We start from the raw sequence: 27446 nt of genomic DNA, 5'->3' as shown, positions 1-27446 counted from the left end.
GCTCCTATGTGCAAATTTTCACCCCAATCCGATGTATAAAAACGTGAATATCACTAAGATACTGAAAATTGAATATGGACGTCCCCTTTTGCCGGCCCCTTAAAATGAATTTGATACTTCAAGTCGATTGCACCTCACTCAGAACTATCGTGTACAAATTTTCATCTGAATACGATGTATAATAACGTCAATATCGCAAAAACAGCGAACAGTTAATATAGACGACCCCTTTGGCTGATCCCCTACACAAAATTTGACACCTGAAATCGATTGCTCGTCTTTCAAAACATTCATGTGCAAATTTTCAACACGATCCGACAAAAAGTAACGTCAATATCGCGAAAACAATATTTGTCTTGTTTGGACGACCCCCTTCAGAAGGGGTCATCCGAAAATCTAAAAACATTTTTCATCATTCCCGGTCCTAATGAGCATCCATGCCAAATTTCAGCTCTCAGGCTCTTAAGACGGCTGAGTCTATAGAGGACAAACAAACAAACAAACAAACAAACAAACAAACATACAGAAATTGTTTTTTATATACATAGATTTATTTTTACTTTCCATTATTGAGAAGATTAACGTTTGGGACAGAAGATACTGCACTCCTGACGCCTCTGTCAGCTCATCCGTCTGCAAGGGAAGCTTTTATTGGGTAGCTAACAACAAAGAAACCCCACCAAGACGGTCGCCAAACTTTTCTCCAGCTCGTGCAAGAAACGGAAAAATCCGCATCAATGTTGTTGTGTATTTTTTGCGTCACATCGCGAGAGAGTATCTTACAAAAAGAAAATCGGGGAAAAAAGAATAACGGAAGCTTTTTCGAAGGGAAGCCAGGCTTCTTTCTGAGATGGTGCGGGTGTATGCGTTTCTCAAATTCTCTCCCGGAAAAATAAAAACTCCGAGGCAAGATTTTTCCTTGCGGTTGATGGTGGTAGTCGTACCTACTTATTGTTGAGCTGATGGGTCGTGGGTGGGTGGATTCGACGGGAATTTTGGTGGTTGTTTACTGCCAGTTTTTTGCTGCACTCGCTCTCCGTTGCTGCAGTTCGCTCTCATATCGCCGATTGGTGGTGGTGGTTCGGGGCAAGTGTATCTACCAAGAAATCTCACCCCCTAGTCGTTCGGTATGTTTGACTGGCTGGCTGGCTGGAGACTTTGTTGGCAACCCAGAATCACCAGAACTTGGCGGTCGGCGGTTGTCGGTAAAAATAAGAACACCATCGGGTTTAGCGAGAGCAGCAAGAGCAGGAAAAAAAAGAAAAGCACTTCGCCACTAGATACAACCACATATCAGGACGAACCGCCAGCAGGCCTGCAAGTCGGAAACGAATTCTCCTCCTGGTCGTGGCGTGGCCACCCGAAGACGAGGTCGCGGGCAAAGACGGTGCTAGGACGATGGCAGGACGATGCTGGCGGTGGAGGAAGAAGAGGTTTTTTACCCGAGCCCACAAAGCTTTGGTTGCGTTTTGTGGGGTTCGGTTGGCTTGGTGTCTCTTCTGGTATCTCACTCATCATCATCATCATCGGCGGTCGTCTTGGTCTTGGTCTTGGTTTGAGGCTTTCGGTTTCTCGAAGTTCTCCAGGCCACCGCGCGGCAGCCAGCCAACCCAACAACGTCGAAACACATAAGAACTGCCGTTGTTGGTGAACCACGAAACGTGGTCGGAGATTCCGTCGCGGCTCGCGCCTTCTAGCTATCCACCATTCATTCGAAGTGGATGGGACAACCCGCCGCAGACCGCATCGGACAGTATCGGACCGCGCGTCATCGTCGGAGGCGTCGTCGTCGTCGTAGTCGTCGGAAATTCCTCTGAACTCCGCCGTCCTTAACGGAACGTTCCCGGGTTACGGCTGCTGGTTGCCGTCGGTTTTCTTGTGACAAGATCTCGGACCTTCTATTTTGGATACCTACTGTACACAACTCCGGGACATCGATCATGGAAGGATTTGAAGAATTGTAATCAACGATCGAAAAGTGATATAATCTAGTGTTTAGTGAAACGTGATTCTTTTATGTGCTAGAAAAATTCAATTTTTTTTAAAGTACTTCAGATGTATAACTGAATCATTTGGAATATTTTGTGGTATAATGCTGTGAATCTTTAAGCTGATTTATCAAACAACACCCAAATGTTACAAAACAGTGATCATGGAATACTTCCAAAAATTTTATTTAAAGCTCTCCTCTTCGAACGATCTGGGATAACTTTGAGGTTCCTGTCGAACAAACGTTTTGCTTGAAATGGAAACCAAAAAATTATTGGTATTTTTTTATTCTTCAAAGGCACGTTTGGAAGCGCGAGTTTATACATTTGGCGATAAATTCTCATGTTAACCTTATCCAGCAAAATCGTTGAAAAAACTTAAAATTTCAAAGCTACTCAAAATAAAATTCGTTTTCTGAACAACAACTTAAAATGAGTTGTCCAGAGAACATTTAAATGGTAGGAAAAATCTCGTCCTATTTGTGTCAAATGTTCTGCTGGATGAGCATTTTTTCAGATTAAAAAATATCTGCCCTGAAAAAACATGTCAAAGAAAAATCCTGTTAAGATTTTTTCTCTATATTATTGTGTTAGAGTTTGAAATCGGCAATAAACGTCTAATGGAAACCAATGAGTTTTTTTTGTATGTTTTTATTTGGAAAAAGCTCTATCTGCATGTATATGTTGGTTATTCACCATGGGTGCGCCGATTCACCGCAATTTCAGCCTAAGTATGTGCTAAAATAAATACTTGCCTAAAAGATTGAAATTTTCGAATTTCTTAGCTTCGATTTTTTTTCCGAAATTAAGTCCGAATACTTATAAAAAAGTGCAAATGGTATTTCTAATTAAGACGATTCCATATTTAATTATCGCTAATAATTAAACTATATTAATTTGAAAAATTATCCGAAGAACCTGCAGTGTATTTATTAAAGAATGCAGACACATTTATCACTCTGTTGACTAGTTTTAGAATAATCTGATCCAAGTTCATAGCTGACTCACTCAAATTTCTAGCACATGGGTGGCATTCAATATATTTTCGTATCTTATAGAATAAGGTTGCCAGTTCTTTTTAAATCATGTTTTTGAGCCGGTCAAACACGGGCTAATTTATCTACAACGCAAACTTTGAATTGCTGAAAACCAGCAAAGTTTTGCTGGTTTTCGTCCCGCGCTGGTTTTGCAGCAAAATTTCCGGCAATATAAATTGCTGGAAACAATCAACCAACTCCACTGCTGGAAAGTCAGCAAGCTTCAGTGTTGGAAACCAGCATTCTCAATTGCTGGAAATCAGCAATTTTATACGAAAATAATTTTATTCTTTGGATTCTCATTTGATTCCCAATTCCAATAACTATATTCAACACTTATAATATTCTTACTAGCTACGATTAATTCGAATCGTGTTTATTGTTGTTTCTACAGTGACGCATTTATTAAAATTTAATATTAAAATAAAATTATAGCCTAAGGTTGTCAGAATTTTTTCAGCACGTATCCCGGCTGGACAAATGTTGGCAATTTTATATAAAAACCTGGCAAAATTCGGGCATTTGATATCAAAATTGTCCGGGCGAAATCCGGGCAAATTTAGTGAAAACCCAGAAATTTCTCAACAAAAATCAAGAAAAAAAATATAAAAAAAAAATGTCATCAAAATTTATCGACCGATTTGAAATCGTATTTAAAGCCTCCGAAAACCTTTCATGATTATTTTTATAAAACTTGATTGAAAAGTTTCGTTTAAGAGGCAAAAAAACAAAAAATTGAATAAAAAAATAACAAATTCTATAAAATTTGTAATTTTTTTGTTCCATATACTAATCAAAGTGAATTAGGCCGGGGATTTTTCAATAAAATCCGGGCAATTGGGCCGGGCCGGACTGTTTCCAAATTTTATATTGAATATCCTGGTAAACCCGGATAAAATCGGGCAATCTGGCAACCTTATTATAGCCGCCTGTGGAGTAGACGCTGTGCACTTTGTCCCCAACAAATTCCTCTTCTTTTGGTGATTGTGACATCACTAGAATATGGAGGAAAACAAAGGTTAACTATATTTGAACAAAATGATTCGTCTAAAAGAAATTTACATCACAACACTGTCACATTCATTTTTGCAAAGACATAGAATCTTCACAAGAAGCGAACAAAAAACGAAAACAACAAAAAAAACAGATGTTTGACAGATCGATTGCTGGCTTTCCAGCAATGTAGATCAAGTGCTGGAAAAATCAGCAAGAAGGAAAATGTTTGCTGGTTTCTGGAAGTAATTTGGGTTGGTGAACGTTTCCAGCAATCCGGGCATTTGATTTTAAAATTGTCGACCAAAATCCGGGCCAATTTGGTCGAAACTTAGGAATTACCTCATCAAAAATCAAGGAAAAATATTTTGAAAACATTTTTTTAATTAAAACTTATCAGCTGATTAAAAAAATTATTCAAGGCTTCAAAAAACTTTTCCTGATTATTTTTATGAAACTCATAAATTTTTGAGTTGGAAGCATAAATAAACAACAAAATTTGTTTTTTTTTATATTTGATTTTAGAATGAAAATGAACCCGGTCAAATTCCAGGGTTTTCCAATGAAAATCGGGAAACTGGGCCGTAAATTTTGCAAATATCTACGAAGATAGAGATGATTGAAATTCAAATTTGGTAGATTATTTACTTATATGATATATTTTTTTAGGTCATCAAAAAACCAAAAAACTTATTGGAAAAACTATCAAACACAAAAAAAAATTCTTCCAGACACCAGAGGAGAAAAGCTGTTCAGTTATTTCAATTAAATCGATTTCACAAATGGAATTGAAACAAATATTACACAAAAAAGAACTCGCATCATAAATGGAATATAGAAAATAATATCAACAAACTTATTGAAAAAAGGACAAGCCAAAGGCTGAAAGTCTATGTAATAATGTCATTTAAAAAATATTCTAGTACCTACCTACACACATTTGAAATCCTTAGTTCGAAATTTGCAAACTGAATAAAGCATTGGAATCCGTTTAAAGTTTGAAGTTAATTTTTACATCAATAAGATTTATCAACATTTATAAACATCTCTTAACTATTGAAATCAACTAAGACACTCTGATTGGGTTTTTTTTAAACCATTGATCGACTTTTTCTAAAAGTCACGAAAAATGTTGACTTCTGGAAAAAAATTAAAAGAGCTTTTTTTGTTTGTTTTTTTACAATTTGGTGATAATTGAGAATTTCGAAGAAATTTAAAAAAAAAATTAATCAATACGAGTTTAAACCTTTTTTAAAGCAAAATTTGATACGTTCAGCGATCTTCAATAAAGATGACAAGAATATTTGAATTGTCAATAGCATAAACCCTGAAACGTCCTTCAGTAATTTACAAGAAAAGTTTCTTTTACCTAATCAGTTCTCTTAAGTTTATGAATTTTCCTTCCATTTTTTTTCAAACATTGTATCTCTGAAACAATAATAACAATAATTAAAAGATACAACATGAGTTTTTGTTTCGTATAAAGGTTTGTTAGTGCACTTCCTTAGAATAATTGATTCCACTAATTTTGAACAATTTAAACATAAAATCGACAAAACAAGAGAAGATTGAAAAATTTACTGAATGATGCGAGTTCCAAACGTTCAACTATAATCGAATTATGATTTAGATTTAAAAATAATTTAGTTATTTAAATTTGTTAGTTTAAAGATCGTGGTTTCTAACAACTAATTTTGTGTTTGTGGCGAATGGAAAAAAATCATTTTTGTGTAAGATCAGTCTATAAAAGTTGATGATCAAAAACAGTTAACACACAATTTAAATGAACATTGATTGTTGAGCAAGTAATCTACCTTAATTGAAAATACGTTTCGGATTTTGCGTTAGTTTTGGAGTTAAGAGATATTTCACTTCACAAATGTATAATTTCAAATAAAAACACAAAAAATAGCAATCCTTCATTTTTGTTACTGAAGATTTCAATTTGATGAACATTTTTGCTGAGCACCCTCGAAAATAAGACCGGATATTTTTTCTAAGCATTCCCTCAAAATTCAAATATTTAACCTAATGAAGGATAACATATTTAAAACAATTTGTTTAACCTTTTTCGCAGAAAACAACGCTATTCGAAGTTCTCTAGCAATTTTGTTCTTAAATTTTCATCTCTCAGGGGTTGTGACCTATTTTTTTCTGACATTTTTGTTCCTACATTAAATTAAAAAAAATAATCAAAAATATTATTTTTTAATATTACACTGAGGTTTTTGAGAGAAAATATTCTAAGACTCTTTCAAAGGAAAACACTTAGAATCTTTTTGTATTTGGGAAAATCTAAGCTCTGAGACTAAGAACGTGATACATGAGATCTGAGACCTGAGACCTGAGACTTGAGACCTGAGACATGAGACATGAGACCTGAGACAAGAGACCTGAGACTTGAGACCTGAAATATGAGACTCGAGATCTGAGACATGAGACATGACACATGAGACCTGAGACTTGAGACCTGAGACCTGAGACTTGAGACCTGAGACATGAGACATGAGACCTGAGACTTGAGACCTGAAATATGAGCACGATATCTGATTCATGAGACATGAGACCTGAGACATGAAACACCTGAGACACCTCAGACATGAGACATGAGACATGAGACATGAGACATGAGACATGAGACATGAGACATGAGGCATGAGACATGGAACATGAGACCTGAGACATGAGACATAAGACGATCTGAATTCCACTCTGTCAAATAAGCCTCTTTATATTCTACAATTCTATTAATCTAATTGATTTTGTTTTTTATCTTAAAAATAAACTATCATTGTACGCAAATTTTTAAATGATCATGGTTCTTACGCGTTTTTTTAGTAACGTGCTTTTTTGCGCGAATTTTCGAATTAAAATTGATTTTTTACGTGGATTTTCGAATTACGGGTTTTTTTTACGCGGATTTTCGAATTAACGCGGTTTTTCTACGTGGATTTTTGAATTAACGCGTTTTTTTTTACGCGGTACGAAACCCCGCGTTAAAAAAAATTCAGTGTACTTCATTTTTAAATTTTTAAGTTCTCTTTTATAAATAGTTTTTCGTGTTAAATTGAAACATCATAGATCCTAAGATCTTTAAAACGATGATTGGGATTCTTTAGAAACAAAATAGGAAACTTACTTTCATCGATGGTTGAAATCTTAGAATTTAGATCAAAATTTGGTGAACGTAGCTTAAGATTGCCAGAAGTTCTCTTGCACGTATTCTGGCTGGGCAAATCTGGGCTATTTTATTTCAAACCTGGCGAAATTCGGACATTCTATTTAATTAAAAATGTTAAATAAAAATTCGAGCAATATCCGGGAAAATTTTTCAAAAATCTGACCAGCATAATTTTGCTTATTTGATTGGAACTTACAATAAATTTTTTTTTTATAAGAAATAGGTACTTCAATTTCGAATAAACTAAAAGAATTCCAGTTTTAAAAAGTAAAAACAAAAGATTAAAATGTTGGGGTTAAAATAGGATTTATGCAAACTCGATCTAGTTATATGGAATTCCCTGCAATTTCTTAGAAAGAAAAAACATGTTTCTCTATCACCAATAACTTTTCATTAAAAATCAATTTTTGTGGATGGTTTTTTTTAAATAAGTTTTTTTTTAACATAAAACTTGCAAAATGAACCCAAATTCTAATTCATTTTTGTCATTTTGATTTGAAACGAACTGAATTTGGTTAAATTTATAAATAGAAATGAAAATCAGAATTATAAGTCTGCGATCTTTTGCAATTTAAATTCTTTTCCGAAATTGTCATTTTGACAATTTTTTTCTGTTTGTGGAACTCATTTCCGAGCCGAATCTGAATCTTGATACTGAATTCAAAATTTGAATTGTCGATCTGGAACGGAAGTTTTCTGAAATGAATTAAGAAATATGAGTCAAGTAATGAAATCAGTTCAAGAGCCTTCAATCATGTGTACATAATTGTAAATCGGATGTTTCGGGGTTTTCAATGAATTTTCTTGACTTCAATTAAATATTTCTAAACAGACCTGCAAATCTAAATAAAAATAAATATTTCCCATGATGAATCTATATCTATTGCCATTTGGAAGCTTTTTTTTGTTTGAATTTTGCATAAAGATTACAAACTTCAAATCTGAAAATGAAACAGAAACACAGAATGATTTAAAACCTTTTTTTCGAATTCGGAAAAATAGTAACTCAATTTAACCCTCCAAAGCTGTTCGGGTCAATATGACCCGAAGCGCACATTTCAAACCTCTTTATCATCATTCCAATATACTGAAGAACTGGGAATTTTGACAAACCAAGTATGTTCTATGAAAATAATGATCAAATTAACGACAAGAAATTAAAATTTGAGTTTTGAAAATCGATTCATTGGTAAGTGAAATACAGCTAAGCAAAGCCAAAACTAAATGTCGTTTTTTTAAAGTAAGATTTTTTTCTACCGGAGGATCTGAGATAACGGTCAAAACTTTCATTGGACCCCAACATATCTATACATTGTCGGATAGATGGATTCTTCACGATTTCAAACATGAAAGAAACACTTAAATACAGAGAAGCTATCAAGAGTTATGAGTATTTTAAAAATAAAATTGATTTTCCGGACTTTTTACTTTCTGAACCAGTTTCTGATAACCTGGTAATAGTTTTCGACTTTATTTTTAAATGTTGAGTAAGAAGACTAAATTACCTACACAATGAATATAATATCATTAAAATCGGTTAACATTTACAGCCAGGAGAACAAAATCAAACAACAACTCAAATTTCCCCGAAACGATTTTTTTGCGAACGGCTTTGGAAGGTTAAAAAAATGCGTGTGAGTTTCGAAAATCATGGATAAAATTTTAAAGAAATGTAAAATGTTCAAATTTGAACGAAGATTCCACCACAGCTTTCATTTAAATTATTAATGATGATTTGAATCGAAAACAAGAATCCTAAACTGAATACATAATCCGAAATATAAAATCTCAAATATAAACTCAATTTTGATGAGATAGAACCTGAACCTCTGTAATGAGTTAAACTTTAGTTGAAATTCAATATTGAGAAATGAATTTTTATCCATAAGAGAGAAAATTTAGAAAAACAGCAGCTAAATTTGAATCTGGGATTAGTTTTCGAGGTTTTAACATCAGTTCTGAGTCAAGATTGTAACTTTCGAATAACCTTACTCAATCATCAAAATTTGATAAAGAATAAAAAATTTTGAGTTTGAGTCACGCGTCTCTAAAATGTTTACCCGTACAGTCCCTAGAGTGCCAATTTGAGACTCCTGACTAAAATCAATATATCTCTCTTGATTATCAAGCGATTTTTAGAAAACTTATAGTGTTGGAAACCTCGTATTGTAACTTAAATATTTTTACTTAACAATATTCAGCTACAATACTTAAGTTTGCCGTTATTCAAAGTCTAAGAAAAAAAAATCCGAAAAAACATGCTCCGGATAAAAGACTGTGTAGATCAGCTACGGAATGCTCAAAACAAATCTCACTGAATCGTCATAATTTTTTAACTCACACCAGATAAAATTTTAATAGAGGATTGAAAAGTTGACGTTATTTTACAATTTTTTGTTTTAACGATCACAGAATTTGCAAGTTCTATTTTCTAAGATTTAAATATTCACCAGAAAGGTTTTTTCATACCAATTTTAGTGGTGTTATTACATTAGCGTTGGAATACTGTACAAAAACAAATGTTCTGGATTTTCATTTATTTTATTTTTTACATAATCATATTTTGCATATTCTTACTTCAGCTTTCTTGAAAACTAAGTGAAATTTTTTTGAGCATTCCGTAGCCGATCTACAGTCTTTTTTTCCGAAGCATATTTTTTCTTTTTTTTTCCTTATACTTTTAATAACAGAAAACTGAAATATTGCAGCTGAATATTGTCTGAAAAACATATTTGAGATACAATTGGATGCACCTGAATAAAGTTACAAACCGCCAAAATTCCAAAAAAGTCATTTTGACACTCTAAAAGCAAATTAGGGTTAATCATATTTTTTTAAAAAGTTTTTTGTTGATATGTTTAGCTACTTAATGAAATTTTAATTTTAAATGTTCGACTGCTATGGAAATTTTTTGAAGAAATTTTTCATGAATTATCAATTGAATTACCGGACAGCTGCCGATTGCATCCCGAATTATTATCCGTGAACTCTAATCATTTTCAATCAATTCACCAATCCCAGCCACTTCCGCGAGAGCTTCTGTATGTAATGGCAAATATTTATCGACGGGTGAAATTAATGAACTTATGCGGCCGGGCAAAACATGCCAAATACAAGCAAGCAAGCTCACCAAAGCCAAAGCCAATGCCAAATCAATTTCCAAATCGTTTTGTGGCACAAACAACATTCGGGTTGAGATAAAAAAAAATAGAAAAGTGTGCGTTAGGAAGTTTAATTTTCAATTTTCACATTTCAGCAGCCCCTCGATCCTTGTTGCTGATTTGAAAAAGGGAGGGTTTCCAAAAACATCAACAAAGACAACAAAGCTGCAGCCACATTATCCTGTGCATTACTGCGGGTAATCCCATTTTGGAAATGAGATCCCTCATTCATGATTTATCAATAAACAACCGCCCAATCTACGCGTTGCCTCCAGTGACGCGGGAAAAATTTACCCATCAGCCACCATTCAGACGTTTTAGGAATTAGAAAAAAAAAAATGCGTACACCGTTTCAAAATCTGTAATGTATCGACATCAATTTCAATCTAATCCCATCATACTTCCAGGTGGTTTTGGGCTAAATATTTTTGAACCCTCTGCCTCCCCTTGAAGCCATATTTGTTTGTACACAAATGTGGGAAAGTGGGCGGAAAAATGGGTCAGTGGTGGGGAAAATTGGTGGGTGGTATTACTATGGCTATTTGCTTTTCGGTGTACAAAGTCAAACCAAACCCGGAGAGCTTTTTATTTTCCTGTTTTACGTTGTTGCCAACTTTTGACCGCTCATGCATCTAATTTTCTAAAATATACACCCGCCAGGCAGCCAACAACATCAGTCAGTTAGCCAGTCAGAGGTTCAGAGCTAGGAAAAGGGATTGGTGGATGGTCAAAAAGAGGGAAAGGTGGGGAGCTGAGGGCCATATTGGCATTTTGATGGAGGCCTAAAAATTGGACCCACATGTATGCACGCGTTGCATGCGTTTTAAATAAATTAATTCTGTAATAACCACACACCCAGGCATCAGATGGAACCGAGGCCGCACATTTGCGCTAAACCTATCTCGAGTGAAGCGTTCTGGGGCTAGCTAGTTGCTGTTATTTCGTTGCTTCCACCTATTTTCCCCCGGATGGCTGTTTGGGGTCATCCCTTTCTCGGGAAGTGACCCCTGGCCATCAGTGGAAATTGGCAGTGGGTGTTTCTGAAGATTTTGAAAATTGAAAATGTTTTCTTGAAATTTGCTGGAACTATGGTAGTTTTTGAACTTCGAGTAGGGTTAAGTCTAAGAGTATAGTTTTTTTAAACTCGGAAATATTACTAAGGTGGAATGATAAGGAATTTTGTTCCTAAAAATTTTATAATATTGAATTTTCTTCTATAGACAGTAGAACCCCGCTAATCCAGAGCAGTCTGAATTCCTCAAATTTGTTGCACCAAAGAAAGATGCAAAAGCGCGTGATCGGATGGTGGCCGATCAACTCACGAATGTGCCGGTTGAGAATCAAGGGCCGGTTCTTCAACATCAGCATCATCAACGTGCACAGCCCTCACCTCGGAAGTACCGGTGACGACAAAGACGAATTCTACGCGCAGCTGGAGCGTGAATACGACCGTTGCCCAAAACATGATATCAAGATCGTCATCGGGGATTTCAATGCTCAGGTCGGCCAGGAGGAGGAATTCAAACCGACAATTGGAAGGTTCAGTGCACACCAGCTGACCAACGAAAACGGCCTCAGACTTATTGATTTCGCCGCCTCCAAACGAATGGCCGTACGTAGTACCTTTTTCCAGCACCGCCTCCCACACAAGTACACCTGGAGATCACCGTACCAAACTCAATCACAGATCGACCACGTTTTGATCGACAGCCGGCACTTCTCGGACATCATCGACGTCAGATCCTGTCGGGGCGCCAACATCGAGTCGGACCATTATCTGGTGATGGTGAAGATGCGCCCAAAACTCTCCGTAGTGAACAACACGCGAAACCGGCGCCCGCCTCGGTTAAATATCGCGCGACTGAAGCAACCTGAGGTCGCGGCAGACTACGCGCAATCGGTCGAAGCAGCGCTGCCGGCAGAGGGCGAGCTTGACGAAGCCCCTCTCGAGGACTGTTGGGATACCATCAAAAAAGCCATCAACAGTGCTGCGGAGAACGTCATCGGTTACGTGGAGCGATCTCGACGGAACGACTGGTTCGACGAGGAGTGTAGGAGGGTGATGGACGAAGAGAATGCCGCGCGGGCGGCAGTGGTGCAGAGAGGCACCCGTCGAAATGTGGAAAATCACCGACAGCGGAAGAGGCAGCGAGTCCGACTTTTCCAGGAGAAAAAGCGCCGCCTGGAGGAGGAGGAGCTCGAGGAGCTGGAGCAGCTGCATCGTTCCCAAGAAACACGAAAGTTCTATCAGAAACTCAACGCATCCCGCAAAGGCTTCGTGCCGCAAGCCGAAATGTGCCGGGATAAGGACGGGGGTATCCTGACGGACAATCGTGAGGTGATGAAAAGGTGGAAGCAGCACTTCGATGAACACCTGAACGGCGCACATGCAGGAGATCAAGACGGTGGGGGAAGGTACATCGCCGGCGTAGCCAACGACGAAGACGAGCCACTCCCAACGATGAGTGAAGTTAAGGAAGCCATTCGCCAGCTGAATAGAAACAAGTCGGCTGGGAAGGATGGCATCGCAGCTGAACTCATCAAAATGGGCCCGGACAGGTTGGCCGATTGCCTACACCGGTTGATAAACCGGATCTGGGACATAGAACAGCTACCGGAGGAGTGGAAGGAGGGGGTAATATGCCCCATCTACAAGAAGGGCGACAAATTGGACTGTGAGAACTACCGAGCGATCACTGTCCTCAACGCCGCCTACAAAGTGTTGTCCCGAATCCTACTCCGCCGCCTGACGCCACAAGCAAACAGATTCGTGGGAAGTCATCAGGCCGGCTTCATGGAGGGACGGTCAACGACTGACCAGATATTTACATTACGGCAAATCCTCCAAAAATGCCGGGAACACCAAGTCCCTACGCACCATCTATTCATCGACTTCAAAGCCGCATACGACACGATCGACCGTAACGAGCTATGGAAAATCATGGACGAGAACGGCTTTTCCGGGAAGCTGATCAGACTGATCAAGGCGACGATGGATGGGACGCAGTGCTGTGTGCGGATTTCGGGTGAATTGTCGAGTTCATTCGAATCTCGCAGGGGGCTTCGACAAGGTGATGGTTTATCCTGCATGATGTTCAACGTGGCGCTAGAAGGTGTTATTCGACGAGCGGTGGGCAAAATGCGGGGCACGATTTTCAACAGATCCAGTCAACTTATCTGCTTTGCCGATGACATTGATATAGTCGGCAGATCATCTGCGGCGGTGGGGGAGATCTACCGCAAACTGAAACGCGAAGCAGGAAGGATTGGGTTGATGATTAATACGTCCAAGACAAAGTACATGCTGGCCTGCGGATCCAAGACCGACCGAACCCGCTTGTCCAGTAATAACAAGGTCACGATCGACGGCGACGAGCTGGAGATAGTCGAAGACTTTGTCTATCTCGGCTCCCTGGTGACCGCAGACAATGACACCAGCCGTGAGATCCGGAGGCGAATTATTAGCGGAAGTCGTGCCTACTATGGACTCCACAAGCAACTACGGTCGAGAAGACTTAGCCCTCGCACAAAGTGTAACCTGTATACGACGCTTATTAGACCGGTTGTTCTCTACGGGCACGAGACATGGATATTGCTCGAGGAGGACCTGCGTACACTCGGAGTATTCGAGCGACGAGTGTTAAGAACCATCTTTGGCGGCGTACAGGAGAACGGAGTGTGGAGGCGAAGGATGAACCACGAGCTCGCGCGACTCTACGGCGAACCCAGTATCCAGAAGGTGGTGAAGGCTGGCCGGATACGCTGGGCGGGACATGTTGCGAGAATGCCGGATGACTGTCCTGCAAAACAGGTGTTCGCCACGAATCCGGTAGGAACAAGACGAGCGGGGGCGCAACGAGCGAGGTGGTTAGACCAAGTGGAGCGTGATCTGGCGAACGTGGGGTGCCCGAGAAATTGGAGAACGGTTGCCATGGACCGAGTGAATTTTAGGAATTATGTTCGTCAAGTTATGTCGTAAGACGGAATACTATGTAAATAAATAAAATTGTTGCACCAACATCTGTTGACTTATTCGAAAGGTTAATCAGTTTTTTTTTAACAAATTTTGATATCGTTGGATGATTTAATCTAATATAAATATCTACCCTTTTTATTTTATTTTTTCAAAGCACTCTAACTTTTGTGCTTCCATTAAAATTTATAATAAAATTTGCCAGTATGTGCACATGTGATACAACATTGGTTAATTTTTTCACATTTATCAATACTTTAAATGAGAATTTTCCATGGCATTTGATTTGGTTTGGTAAGCTTGAACAATGCTTTGGTTTGATATGGAAATGAGACCTCTACTATTTTCTTCTAAAAACAGAATCATGCATGAAAATTATAAATACAGACCCCGTTCGATTTTGGCAACATAGCCGCAGCCCGTGACGTTGAGGATAGCCTTCAAGTCTTCTAAGCTAGTGGGCATGAGATCGAATCCCGGTCACGGCATACAAAGTACACTTTCTGTGGGTTGGTGGTTTTAGCATTTGTAAGATGCTAGCCATCATATCCTCGGAAGATATACGCTGAGAGTTTGGAAAAATGGAATCTCTTCGAGGAAACATCATGTTTCATTGAGATAGTGTATCTGTTAGTGTTCGTTTAAAAAAAAACACGCCCGAGCATTTTGTGTTGCCAAAATCGAACGGTTTTTTTTTTCTTAATTTATTTTCTCTCTTATTTCTACAAAACAACTACATATTTTTAAAATCATTAACGTTAATTTTAGTCAATTTTCGACCATTTCTAGTCGTTTTTTATGATTTTTCTCATGTTTTAAATGCATTTTGCTCCATTTTTGTTTTGTTTATAATTTTGGTTTTTTTCTATCATATTTGCTGTATTTGACATTCTTCTTAATTTTTCGCTTGTTATTTTAGGTGTATTGTTTTTTTTTTTTTTGAATTTTCCATCGTTTTGTAATTTTTGAGTACTTTATCATTTTTATTGAAAACTTTTTGTTTTTTTTGTGTTGTATTTGATCACCATTTCAGAACGTAAAAACGTATTTATGGTGTTTTTATAAATTGTATTGATCATGTTATAGAGAAAACTAAAATGTAATGTCGCGTCAAAAACCCGTTGCCAAACCGGATGCGGATGTTGCCAAAATCGGATGTTGCCAAAATCCCATGTTACCAAAATCGAATGTTGTCAAAACGAACGGGGTCTGTAGTATTGCACCAATTATGTTTTTCAATTGATTATTTTTAATTTTATTTAAAAAAAACTCCAAGATCAATAGATTTCTACCCATTTCCCAATCTGATTATTTTTGACAAACGCTCAAATGCTGAATCAATTTGACATTGAAACTCTAGACCATGGGTGGCCAATTTCGAGGTTTTAATTAGAATATTTCCTCTACCGAAAAGAAACTAAATGAAATGATTGGAAAAATATTAATAAAATATAATAATCATGGAAGGAATCATTCTGAAATATTATCGCTGTCATTTGATGAAAAAAATCTTCATTTGTGTGTTAAGCTTTTCAGATTGCCTGGTTTTACTCTTCTTGTCTGGATATTTGGTACACAATTCGGTAGAAGTCCAGTCCGAAATGATTGCCACGATTTTGTACAAAAAAGCCCGTTTTTTGCCTGGATTTATTCACTTAGGCCGGAACAAATTTCAAATCCTTCTTTTGTCACTCGGAGTTGGAACATCGCGAGATGGGGGGGGGGGGGGGGGGGGGGGGGGGGGTGACAATAAAAAATAATGCGAGAAACAAATAAATTGGAATAAATTGCACGAAAGCTTGTATGCAACCAAATTGCATACTATATAATTGCATAAAACCTATAAATCAAGTTTTTTTATCGAAAAATTCAATAAAATCAAGAATACAAAATGTGAATTAACTTCCATCTTCCAGAATTTGGTTCTTGGTCTTGTAATCTTTCGAATATTTGAATTTTAATTTGAAATTTACTTAAAATACTTTAAACTTTATTTATTCCCCCCTTCGGGATTTTGGAAATTTCGAAGGGGGTGACAAAAGAAGAAATTGATATTTGTTCCAGCCTTAATAAGCAAAATAAAAAAAAATCAAAATGGGAATGTTTGATTTTTCATATGTTTTGATGAAAAAGGCTTTCAGTCTTCAGCTCTAATGTAATCTTAATTTAAAATTTATGGTTCTAAAAACAAATTTTGAGGAATTTTTAACATAAAGGATTCTTTGAAAGCCTTCAAAACTATTTCAAATCAGCTCATGTGTTAACGATAGAATGTTCCAAATTTTTAAATTCTTGATTTTTGTCGAATAAATTCTGGGTTTTGACCAAATTTTGGGTAAAAAATTATGCAATCAATGCCTGAGCATTGCCATATTTTTAAATAAAAGAGCTCAGATTCGCCCGGCTCTGTAACGCGAAGGAAAAAATATGGAAACCTTACTGGTAGTGTTTCTAAATAGCGAAATGATCAACAAATATTTAAACATTAAAAACTTTCCATTGTCCCTATATTTTTCATTAAACACTTCCAGACCAACCTTATGACATTTTTTTTCTGAAACTATGTATCACAGCACATTTCACTGTGTTCCGTTTGTAATGATCCTGGCAGTAAGTATAAGTTAACGAAAATGTTGTTGTAAATGGATACGATGTTCTCCAAACTCTTGAAAACTTTTCTAAAATTCCAAGATCATGTCCGATATGAATACGACGTATTTATCAGCCCCCATTTTGGTGATGCCAGGCTTTGGTTTTAAGTTGTTGAATAAATTTATGCGTTGAATAGTTCGCGCGAATTTCAAGTTAAATGAAGCGACTTTGTACTGCCTTCAGAATTACGAATAATTATTTAATTTAATTTCTAAAGAGGGAAAAGAAAATTTCGAAGAATCTTTTAAAACATTCTGTAAGTTCAATATGACTTTAATAATTTTGAAGCAAATCTAAGTTTCGCGGGCCACGGTTTGGCCATCCATGCACTAGACATTTAAACTGAAGTTAAACTATCTTTTCAAATTGTCTTCTAGATGACGCTAAAATAATATCAATTTTATGAATAATTTAGCTACCGTTAGTTATGTAGTGATATTTCTCCAGGAGATAGTTTAACTTTTGATTCAGTCAAACGAATGCCCCATGAATTCTGGCCTGATCTAGCTAGTTGTTGCTACATCCGGGATTCGTTGGAATGGTATCAGCAGAATAATATTGATATTTTAGCCCAAGCAACCAAAAGTCTCATAAAACAGGTAGGAGAAAGCTTTTTCAGCCCCATCATTAATCTGAAGTACAATCTATGTAGTTCAAAACTAAGGTTTTGGGATACTTACAAGTTCCAACACAAGTCTAAATGACTTCCCCAAGCAACCAAAAGTCCCAAATTTACTGAAACGCGTGCCTCCCGAGTGCGAATCACGCTGAACAAAGGTTCCAAAGGGAATTTTCTCAAATGCGAACATGAAAGTTACGAAACGTCCCTCAAATAGGCTTTTTGTGAAAATTCAATTGCTTAGCTTAGTTTAAAAGTTGTAAATAGAGCCTCAAATGGTCGTCTATGGACTTGAAGTTACATAATGTTCCTAAAATAGCCTTTTTGTGACACGTCAATTCCGTTCACTCAGTATTAAAGTTACAAATAGGGCCTCAAATAGCCTTCTATGAACTTTAATTTACAAAATGCTCTTTAAATAGCTTTTTTGGAGACATGTTAACTGCATCCGCCATTTCATGAAAATAAAATGTTATGTATTTTGCATTAAAAACCATTTTTTGAGTAAATTTCATCCAAATAAACTGGATGCTGTGTTTCGATTTAAAAAAACAATTTTTCGAACTTTCTTCTTCTTGATTTTGAAGAATTCCTGAATTTGGCTGGATAGTACGAAGATTTTGGGTTGTCAATTTTGATATCGAGTGTCCGGATTCTGCAAGGTTTCTAGACAAAATAGCCCGGATTTGCTCTACCCGAATAAAGGCGGAAAAATATCTGGTTAGCTTAGGTGTTCTGATTTCCGATGTTCTGGTTCCAATTTTTTTCATAAAAATCGAAATTTGTTGTCCATGATCGGATCGTAGAATCTGTATCCAGTCTGTATTCTGGATTTTCAGTTAGGTTCATCATTGGGAAAAAATACCTGATTCGAGTCTTGATTTTACATTTTAAACAAAAATTCATTTTTTTCATGTTTGAAACTCATCATTTTGGTATATGAAAAAATATTTCAATTTACAAACCCATTTAAATATTTGGTTTTGAAATTCTAACTCTTAATTCTTATGCAGAATTGAAACTTAAAAAAGTTGCTTTATGGTGATCCAGAATAGAAATAACAGAGTTTCATCACTCAAAATTTTCATTCAGATTCACGAGTTGAATAATGAATAAATAGTTGAAGAAAGAATTCATAAAGAAGATCAATGATTATAATTACAATAAGAGATTTCTGCCTAAAGATTCTGTTATAGTATGCTCCTTTTTTGTTTCATAATTATCGGGAATTTTTATTTCAATTTTGATTCAAAAATCGATTTCAATTTAGGATTGAGAATATTCATTCAGGTTTGAAATGCAGAGTTCAGATTCACGATGTTTTTTTAACGACTGTTACTTGAATTTAAGGTGATTTTTTCGGCTTTCAGTCAGTTCAAATAGCAAAAACGACTATTTATTTAACGTTCCAACGTTTCAATCCATATAGGATCGTCATCAGGGACTGTAAAATTTATTGTGTGTAAACAAAATTTCAAAAAGTCTTCACAAATTAACCGATTCTTACCTAAAATGTGTCGTATTTCTTGTCAGGTTTGATTCGGCTGATCGGGTAAAGCTGTCATTTGTGTCTGTTACAATATTTTGTGATTAATTTGTGAATCTAGTGTTTTTGTAGTGCTGTTTGACTTACTGTGTAAAATCCGTACTTCCTCCTATTTTCTGGATTATATTTCCGCAGCATCGATTTTCCACAGTCACTACTTTTCACTTTTTGTTTTGGTTTGATCTGTTACAACTAGTCTGTGCTATTGTTTTCTGAGTGTTGTTGGATTTGTGTTTCTGTGTTGGTGGTTTTATATTTTTGGTTTATTTTTCGTATGTGTTGGATGGTTTTAAAAATGTTTGCGTGATGTATGTATGTTTTCGGTGTCTTTTTTTAGGTTTATTGCGTGTTTTGTTGTTTTAATGTGGCAACTCTCCAGAATCAACAGTTTGTTTTCGTTGTCACATAAAGCGGATATCATCGACAGATGTGACAACGAAAACAAACTGTTGATTCTGGAGAGTTGCCACATTAAAACAACAAAACACGCAATAAACCTAAAAAAAGACACCGAAAACATACATACATCATACGCAAACATTTTTAAAACCATCCAACACATACGAAAAATAAACCAAAAATATAAAACCACCAACACAGAAACACAAATCCAACAACACTCAGAAAACAATAGCACAGACTAGTTGTAACAGATCAAACCAAAACAAAAAGTGAAAAGTAGTGACTGTGGAAAATCGATGCTGCGGAAATATAATCCAGAAAATAGGAGGAAGTACGGATTTTACACAGTAAGTCAAACAGCACTACAAAAACACTAGATTCACAAATTAATCACAAAATATTGTAACAGACACAAATGACAGCTTTACCCGATCAGCCGAATCCAACCTGACAAGAAATACGACACATTTTAGGTAAGAATCGGTTAATTTGTGAAGACTTTTTGAAATTTTGTTTACACACAATAAATTTTACAGTCCCTGATGACGATCCTATATGGATTGAAACGTTGGAACGTTAAATAAATAGTCGTTTTTGCTATTTGAACTGACTGAAAGCCGAAAAAATCACCTTAAATTGAGTTCAGATTCGGAATTAAAATCAAAATTACTTTTGAAAAAAACATGAAACGGGTTAAAACCACTATAAGAAGATAAGATGTGAATGCATTTTCAAGATTACGATATTTGAAAAATCTTAGTTTCAGTTGAAATAATTTTCACAAGATGTTAATAATGAAATAAATTATTAATGGGAATTTTGGTTGAAAAAACAACTTTTATTTAATCTTCACCAAAGTTTTTTTTAAATGGGTCTTTAAAGATCCCTTATTTATTTTCTAAAGCTTCAAAAAACTGGAAATTTTAAAAACTTACTTTCGAAAGAACATAATAATTTTTAATAAACAACTTTTAATATAATAGAACTTTCACTTGAATAAGAGATGCTATTAGTGTCACATTTTTTTACCATTCTTTAGGTTATATTTTTCAAGCAAAAATGTTATGGGGAAAATTAGATTCAAAATTTAATAAGTTAGTTTTTTTATTGTAGGTATTAACTAATCTGTCATTAAAGTTCGATTTTTCTCAAAACAGATCAATTTAAAAATGGAAACTGGGGCTAAATTCTTCCAAAATCAGTTCTTTGAATGAGACATCCAAACCATGTCCCTTGTGTTTTCAATACTGCGTTAATGACAATTATTCAAGTTCGCATTATTTCAAATTTAACCATATCAATTTCCTTATTCCAGAAATTTAATATAACACTGCATTCTCGATCTATTTTTTAACTATTTTCCGCGTTCACTTTCATTTGACTTGTTAACAAAGCTTCAATAACAACGAAATTATAGTGTCCATTTTCTGGCCATTTTAGCCTTCCTGGAATTTGAAAAATCTGATGATCCTTTCCCCGGGAATTCTTGGGATATTTACGTAATAGTATTGAAAAACATTTCATACTTTCAAAATTTTAATAAGCTCCCGGCACATAAAAAACTTTACAAGAAAATTGCCTTAATTAAACCATTTGTAAATAAAAATTCAATAAGCAATATTCAAACCCAAGACAAAATAGAACATTCAGCATTTATCCGTTGGAGTTGTTTGGATTCACAGATTTTTTGTCGTTTTTTATGCTTTAAAACTAAGTTTTCGAATGAAAAAAACATTTTTAAACCAAATTCAATATATTAACCAGTCTTTAAAAGGTCTTTATAAGGGTAGGACACTTCAAACGGAATTTAAGAAATGTCATGTAATGAACTTTAAATCCATTTCTTTAATATGAAGAAACAAATTTGAATTACGGTGATGAAATGGTGATGATGAAAAGATGAAAAAAAACTTTTCAGGGTTTTCCTCAAAAAATAATTTCAAATTTTATTACTGATAATAATTTAGAAAATACTTATGTATCTATAGAAACGAATTATGAAAAAAAACTAGATTTTATAATACAAGTTTTTTTTAACAAATAAATGTAGGCTACACCCCTAATACAGCCTTCACTCCAATCATGAGTTCTCAATATTTCATCGCCATTGGCATAATATGTGCACACTAGCGGCGCTGATTCGATTTGAGACCTCCATGTCCCTTCCTACCCCATCACAAGATAGAGAAGGATGGAAACAAACGCCTAGCAGCCCGTCAGTGCTGTGCGTGTTTCAAATCACCGGCAAACAATCTCTAGTCAAGCTGCTCGGCTGTGTGTGTGTATGTAAACAGACAGTAGGAAAGCAAAATACAGTTTCTCGTTTTCAATTCACTTTCCAATCATAAGACAAGAGTCCTATTTGCCCCTAATAGTATTCGTGTCATAATTCACTAACACATTTAAATTTTGAGAACATAACTTAAAAAAAACTACCATGTTCGTCGGCAGGCTGTCCGATTTTTGCACTGAAATTTTTGGAGGTTAATTTTCCCGTATGGGATGAGAGTTAATGGGTGTGAGAAATGTCAAAAACAACTCTATACTAGCAAACCCCCAGCCAAATGCCAGAAACTTTGCTTAATTTTTTTTAGTGATGAGACGTTCAGAACCACTATGAAAATTAACCCTTGTTCTCTATTTGGCTCAGGTGGTTCACTGGTTAAACTGTCGGATGCGAAAGACCAAGGTAGAAAATTTTTGTGGTTTCGAATCTTACCGACGGCATTTTTTTTTATTTTCTTGTTTCTGGGATGAATTATCCAACCGGATGAAAACCTAATGAAATGTCTGTCTTGATTCGTTTGTATGTTTTTATGTAGAGATTTCGGCCGATAGCACGAGTCATTATGCCAGCGACCGGAAAGCAAACATATCAGCTTTGGCGCAACGCACATTTCAGCGCATTTTCGGCACAATGTTTGCTCCGATCGGCATTGAAATTTTGCAACCTCTCTTTGGGTGTAGAAACACCAAATTTAGCTCAGAAGTATCTGAGCTCAAATAAAGTTAATATTTAGTTGATATTATTTTATAATACTATAGTAAAAGTCAGCTATAATTATTTCCAAAAAGGTTTACGAAAAAAAATTACACTAGCCCACAGTTGCAGCTCATTATCAGCTGCAGTCAAGTGACATCTCCCGATTTATGAATTTGTGTTCGTGCGCGTGATGCTGCTCTGATTGATCATCATCGCGGTGATGCAATTTGAATGCATCAGCGTCCTCCAAAAGGCCTTGGCCGGCTGGGCTAAAAGTGATTTGGTCACACGACAACACGCTGTCATGAATATTTTACACCCCGCCGTTGGTGAAACCCGTTTGCTATTAATGACAAACTCCATTTGAATGAATTAAAATATGAAATTGATGGCAGATTTTGATTGAGGCAATAAATTTTTAACACAGGTGGGAAAACGTTCTGAATAATGAACAATTTGTTTTAGGTTCTACTTCTATCAAATTGTGATTTTGGTGTTGTTTGATAAAACCGGCTTAAACTAAATGTGCAACAAATGTGTGTTGTGATAAAAATTTTAAAAATAACAGTTTTTTCTCTTTTTAAGTAGATTATGTATAAAGGAAACATTTCGTTAGATTTCCCCATCAGTTGAACTGTTATTTAATTACTTTTCGAAGGAAACTTTGCGTCAATTAAAGTTTTGTAGTAAAAAAGAAACTAGAAACACCAAACACAAATCAAAATGCACCTCGCAGCATCCGAGGTAAGCTCAACAACGAATCCCACCTCGATGGATCATGGTGGGAGTACTGCAAGTGCAAACGCTGGAGGAAACTCCGGAAGCAAAGATCAAGATTTGGGTGCCAAACACCAACCCTTGACGGCGGAAAATCTAGCGGAACGGACAATCGAGGGGTTGCTAGCTGATCATCCGGGCGAACTTGTGAGAACCGGATCACCTCATGTTGTAAGTATTGGTTAGTTTTTTTTTTAAATATAATTGATTACATTAATTTTTTCACACATAAGGGAGGTAAGGGCATAATGTTCACCTTAAGAAAGAAGCTTAAACCATAGAAAACAGCTACATCAAATGTGAGTTACACCGCTATTTGGAATTCAGACACTAAAGGTGGGCACTATGGTCTCTGGCTGAAACTTGAAATAGTAGATAAAAACGTTTGAAAATGCAATTCAAAAATGTTTGTCGAAAGCTAAAAATCGGTCACTATAGGGGCATAATGAGAATCTCTCCTAAGGCAGTATAAGCACCATTAATCGGGGCAAGATGAGCATTTTTTGCCGAAGAATCTCGCAGCGAATTCATCTCGATGAAGTCAACTAAATTATAGAGCTACAGCTTGACTGATTTCATTTGACGAGTTGACTTATTTAAAGGGGTTATCCGAAAATCTGAAAACATTTTTGAAAAAAAAAAGACATACGCCGTCTTAGCCGATTTAGGCTTTACAGACTGAATAAATGACGTGGACAACTTAAGATTAACATTTAACACCCAGTACCGAGATGGGAATCGCACCTATGCCATCAGTGGACCAGCGATTACCGTCTTACCACGCTAACCACTCGACCACCGAGACGTACATTTTTCATATTTCCTGGTCCTTATGCGCAGCCATGCTAAATTTCAGCACTCTAGCTCTTAAGCCGGCTGAGCCTATAGAGGACAAACAATCAAACATACAGAAATTGTTTTTATACATATAGGTAGATAAATTTAAGCTTATGAATATTCCATTTAGTAAACATACAAATTATCGAGGTTATTGTATCGATGAATTTCAATATTTCAGATCTGAATTTAAATGTGTTATTTTGATTATCTTTCAAACAACAGTACACAACATATTTATTTGGCATAGAAACGCTGACTCCCCAGCACTTAAACACGTGAAGCTTAAAAGCTTCAACACTAGGAAAATTTTACCGGAAAACGGAATCGGCTAGCTCACTTTTCCAAAGACCCTCGAAATCGTTCCGCAAAACAAGACCCAAAGTTGGTTCATTTTCATGGTCAATCCGATGACCCCACCCACTCCTTCCATGCGACCATGCAAATCCTGAACCCGGGTCCTCCAGAAGCGAGAGCCTCTACTTCAAGCGGGTTTAAACTTAACTTAAGGAAATCCCTGGAATAGGAAACTAGCATGAGTAGGTGGGGAGGTACAAGTCGGAAAATGGAGGAAAATTCAGCTAGAAATTAACTCAAAGACACGGAACAAACGCACAAACATGGATGACAGCTCCCGGTAGCAACGTCGTCGTCGTCGTCCTCGACGGGGTTTTTCCGGACTTTGCGCCTCCTGTAGCGTAGCTCGCATTTCCATGAAAACGGCGTCGTTGAGTCAGACAAATTTTATATCTCTGCAAGATGTTGAAAACGGATTCAGCTCCCGGCCCGGGTCGGTTTTTCTCCGACGGGACTGACGACGGTATTTTGAGACAGCCGGCGCACACAAAACAAAGCGCTTTAAATTGGAGAACTCATCCGGCGATGAAATATTTTATTGATTTTTCTCCGGTTCTGGTGTTGGTTTTTTGGGGAAAATAGGCACAAACCCGTAGTTTAATTTTCGGGCATCCCCCTGAAGTGGGACAGCTGAGACAGTTGCTGAGTATCCCGGCAAATTTTAAGGCACAAGTCCCATATGTGCGGAAAAGGGGGACCTCCTTCCGGTGAATATTTATGCATTAAGGGGCGTTGCTCCTCCCCAGAAAGGTGGTCGCGGCTGGAACAAAACCGAGCATCCATTTCTGGTTGATTATACCGCAACCGAAAATTGATTGTAAAGGATAACCGAAAACGGGCGAAAACCCCAATCGGTTGCCGCAATCCGGATGCCGCCGGCCACAAAGAGCACAAACCCGGAGCATGACGACGTTTGGTTGGGAAATTGGGCCGTCCCAGTTCCGAGTTGATCGCAGGGGAAATCTCCTCAAATACATATGCCGACGGAGTGCCGTCGGCAGTCGTCATTTCAATTCCAATACTTTAAACATTTTTTCTTCTTCAGACTACAGCAAAAAAGTGTATTGGCACACTTTTTTTAAGCGTATTGTAAATTTTAACATGTTTTGATGCATCATAATTGTAAACATACAAAATTGAAGTACCCTAAACATGAAATGCTAAGTCTGCACTAGTTTGAACAAAACTCTTCATAATAACCTGAGATAATGAAATCAAATCCAAATTATTGATACCTAGTGAAATGTTCAAGATCTTCCATAAACTACTATGAACGACTTTCTGCACGATATTTTAAAACTTCCTTTTGGGTTAAAATAAAAAGCCAATTTGCTGATTATTATTTTATCATAAGGTTGCCAATTTTTTTCAGCACATGTCCGGGCCAGCCAAATCCGAGCTATTTTATCCAAAAACCTGGAAATATCCGGCATTTGATTTCAAACTTTTACCAATAATCCAGGCAGCACCCGAGATAACATGATCAAAACTCAGGAAAAGTAAAAAAAAATTAAGGAAAAAAATGTATCAAATCTTTTTAGCAGATTTTAGATTGGAATTAAGCCTTCCATAAAACCTTTCATGATTATGTTTAAAAAATTGCTTATAAAATGTTGTTTTGGACGCATAAATAAAATCAAAATTATAACGCTTTTTTTTGACTCGGCAAATAAGGTGAATAAATCCGGAAAAAAATCCGAGCTTTTTTCAATAAAATCCGGGCATCCGTGTCGGATCGGAATTTTTCCAAATCTTATATTTAAAAATGGAGGCATAAATAAGTGATTAACTCTTGCAGATAATTTCGATAAGGGTTTTGTGGAATTCGATAGTTTATTTTAGTTTTTAGTTTTTATTCGTATCAAAAACAAAAGTCATGGTACCCAATTTCCATTTTTTTTTATTCAAATCACCCAGAGAAGGATGGCCACAATAAAGCAATCAAGGTCTATTGATGCTAATACATCTCTATGAATCTCTATGCAAGTTCACTGGTGTTGGGAAAAAGTAGTAGAAATTTTGACATTTTGAAAATTGTACCAAGCAGAAATGATTCCAAGATCTTTGGGCGTTGTATAAAACAGTGCTGTAGTTTCTATTTCAGCCGCATGTGATAAAGTCTGCTTCATTTAATATTGGAACAAATTCTTTTGCTCATTGTGGCGCTCCTAGTGGACGGATTTGGAAACTTTTTTCACCCACGTGTCGGGAAATTCATTACCTTTCACCATGTATTTATGTCATAACACCAAACGATAGCATTTTGTAAACAACCGCCATGGAAGCCGAACGGAGAGATCAAATTGTGCACAGTTTTCTTACGAGTACGAGTACGAGAATTTCTTCGAAACAGCAATGAATAATTTTTTTAATTTTTTTTTATGAAAGAGTAAAGAAAATGCTACATTTGTATGAAAAACAAATTATGAATTCGTTAATAAATGACTGAACTACACGCAATTGTTTGTGTTCCAATATTAAATGAAGCAGACTTTACATCCGTCGAACTTGGTCAGCACGGATTCTGGCCACATTGTTCTGCTTCAGCGTCCGATTTGGCTGTTTGCTGGCTCGGAATGACCTTATTCCTTCCCGGAGACGAATTCGTCGCACCGTACTGTGAGCGGCCTGGAACTTATTGGCCAAATCGCGGTCTGAAAGATTGGGATTCCTCTTGACGGCCTTGATGACTTTCCCACGCAGTTTCCGGTCGACAGTTCCACTCCGACGCTTCGAATGCGGCTTCCGAGCCGTCGTCAATGTTTCCTTGTACTGCTTGATAACACGCCATACGGTATTTCTGGGCATTTTAAGCTGTTTAGCTAGCTTTGATGCCGACAACAATGGATTTTCAAGAAAATTGTGCACAATTTGATCTCTCCGTTCGGCTTCCATGGCGGTTGTTTACAAAATGCTATCGTTTGGTGTTATGACATAAAT

General features: G+C 36.6%; 1 protein-coding gene across 2 annotated transcripts in view; it reads left to right on the top strand.

The window, feature by feature from the left end:
• Positions 1-1321: 1321 nt before the first annotated feature.
• Positions 1322-27446, top strand: part of LOC129739613 (segmentation protein Runt) — a 127967-nt gene continuing 101842 nt past the window's right edge. The window contains exons 1-2 of one of the 2 annotated variants that reach the window (XM_055731093.1): positions 1322-2087; positions 23124-23483. In XM_055731093.1, coding sequence (XP_055587068.1) covers positions 23259-23483 — 225 coding nt within the window. In that variant the 5' untranslated portion in view covers positions 1322-2087; positions 23124-23258. Of the gene's footprint in view, positions 2088-23120; positions 23484-27446 lie in introns of both variants that reach the window. The other variant, XM_055731094.1, reaches the window with a different exon arrangement.

The sequence above is a fragment of the Uranotaenia lowii genome, chromosome 1 (assembly GCF_029784155.1).
Source record: "Uranotaenia lowii strain MFRU-FL chromosome 1, ASM2978415v1, whole genome shotgun sequence".
NCBI classification, from domain to species: domain Eukaryota; kingdom Metazoa; phylum Arthropoda; class Insecta; order Diptera; family Culicidae; genus Uranotaenia; species Uranotaenia lowii.
This window is presented reverse-complemented; position numbering and strand designations above follow the sequence as displayed.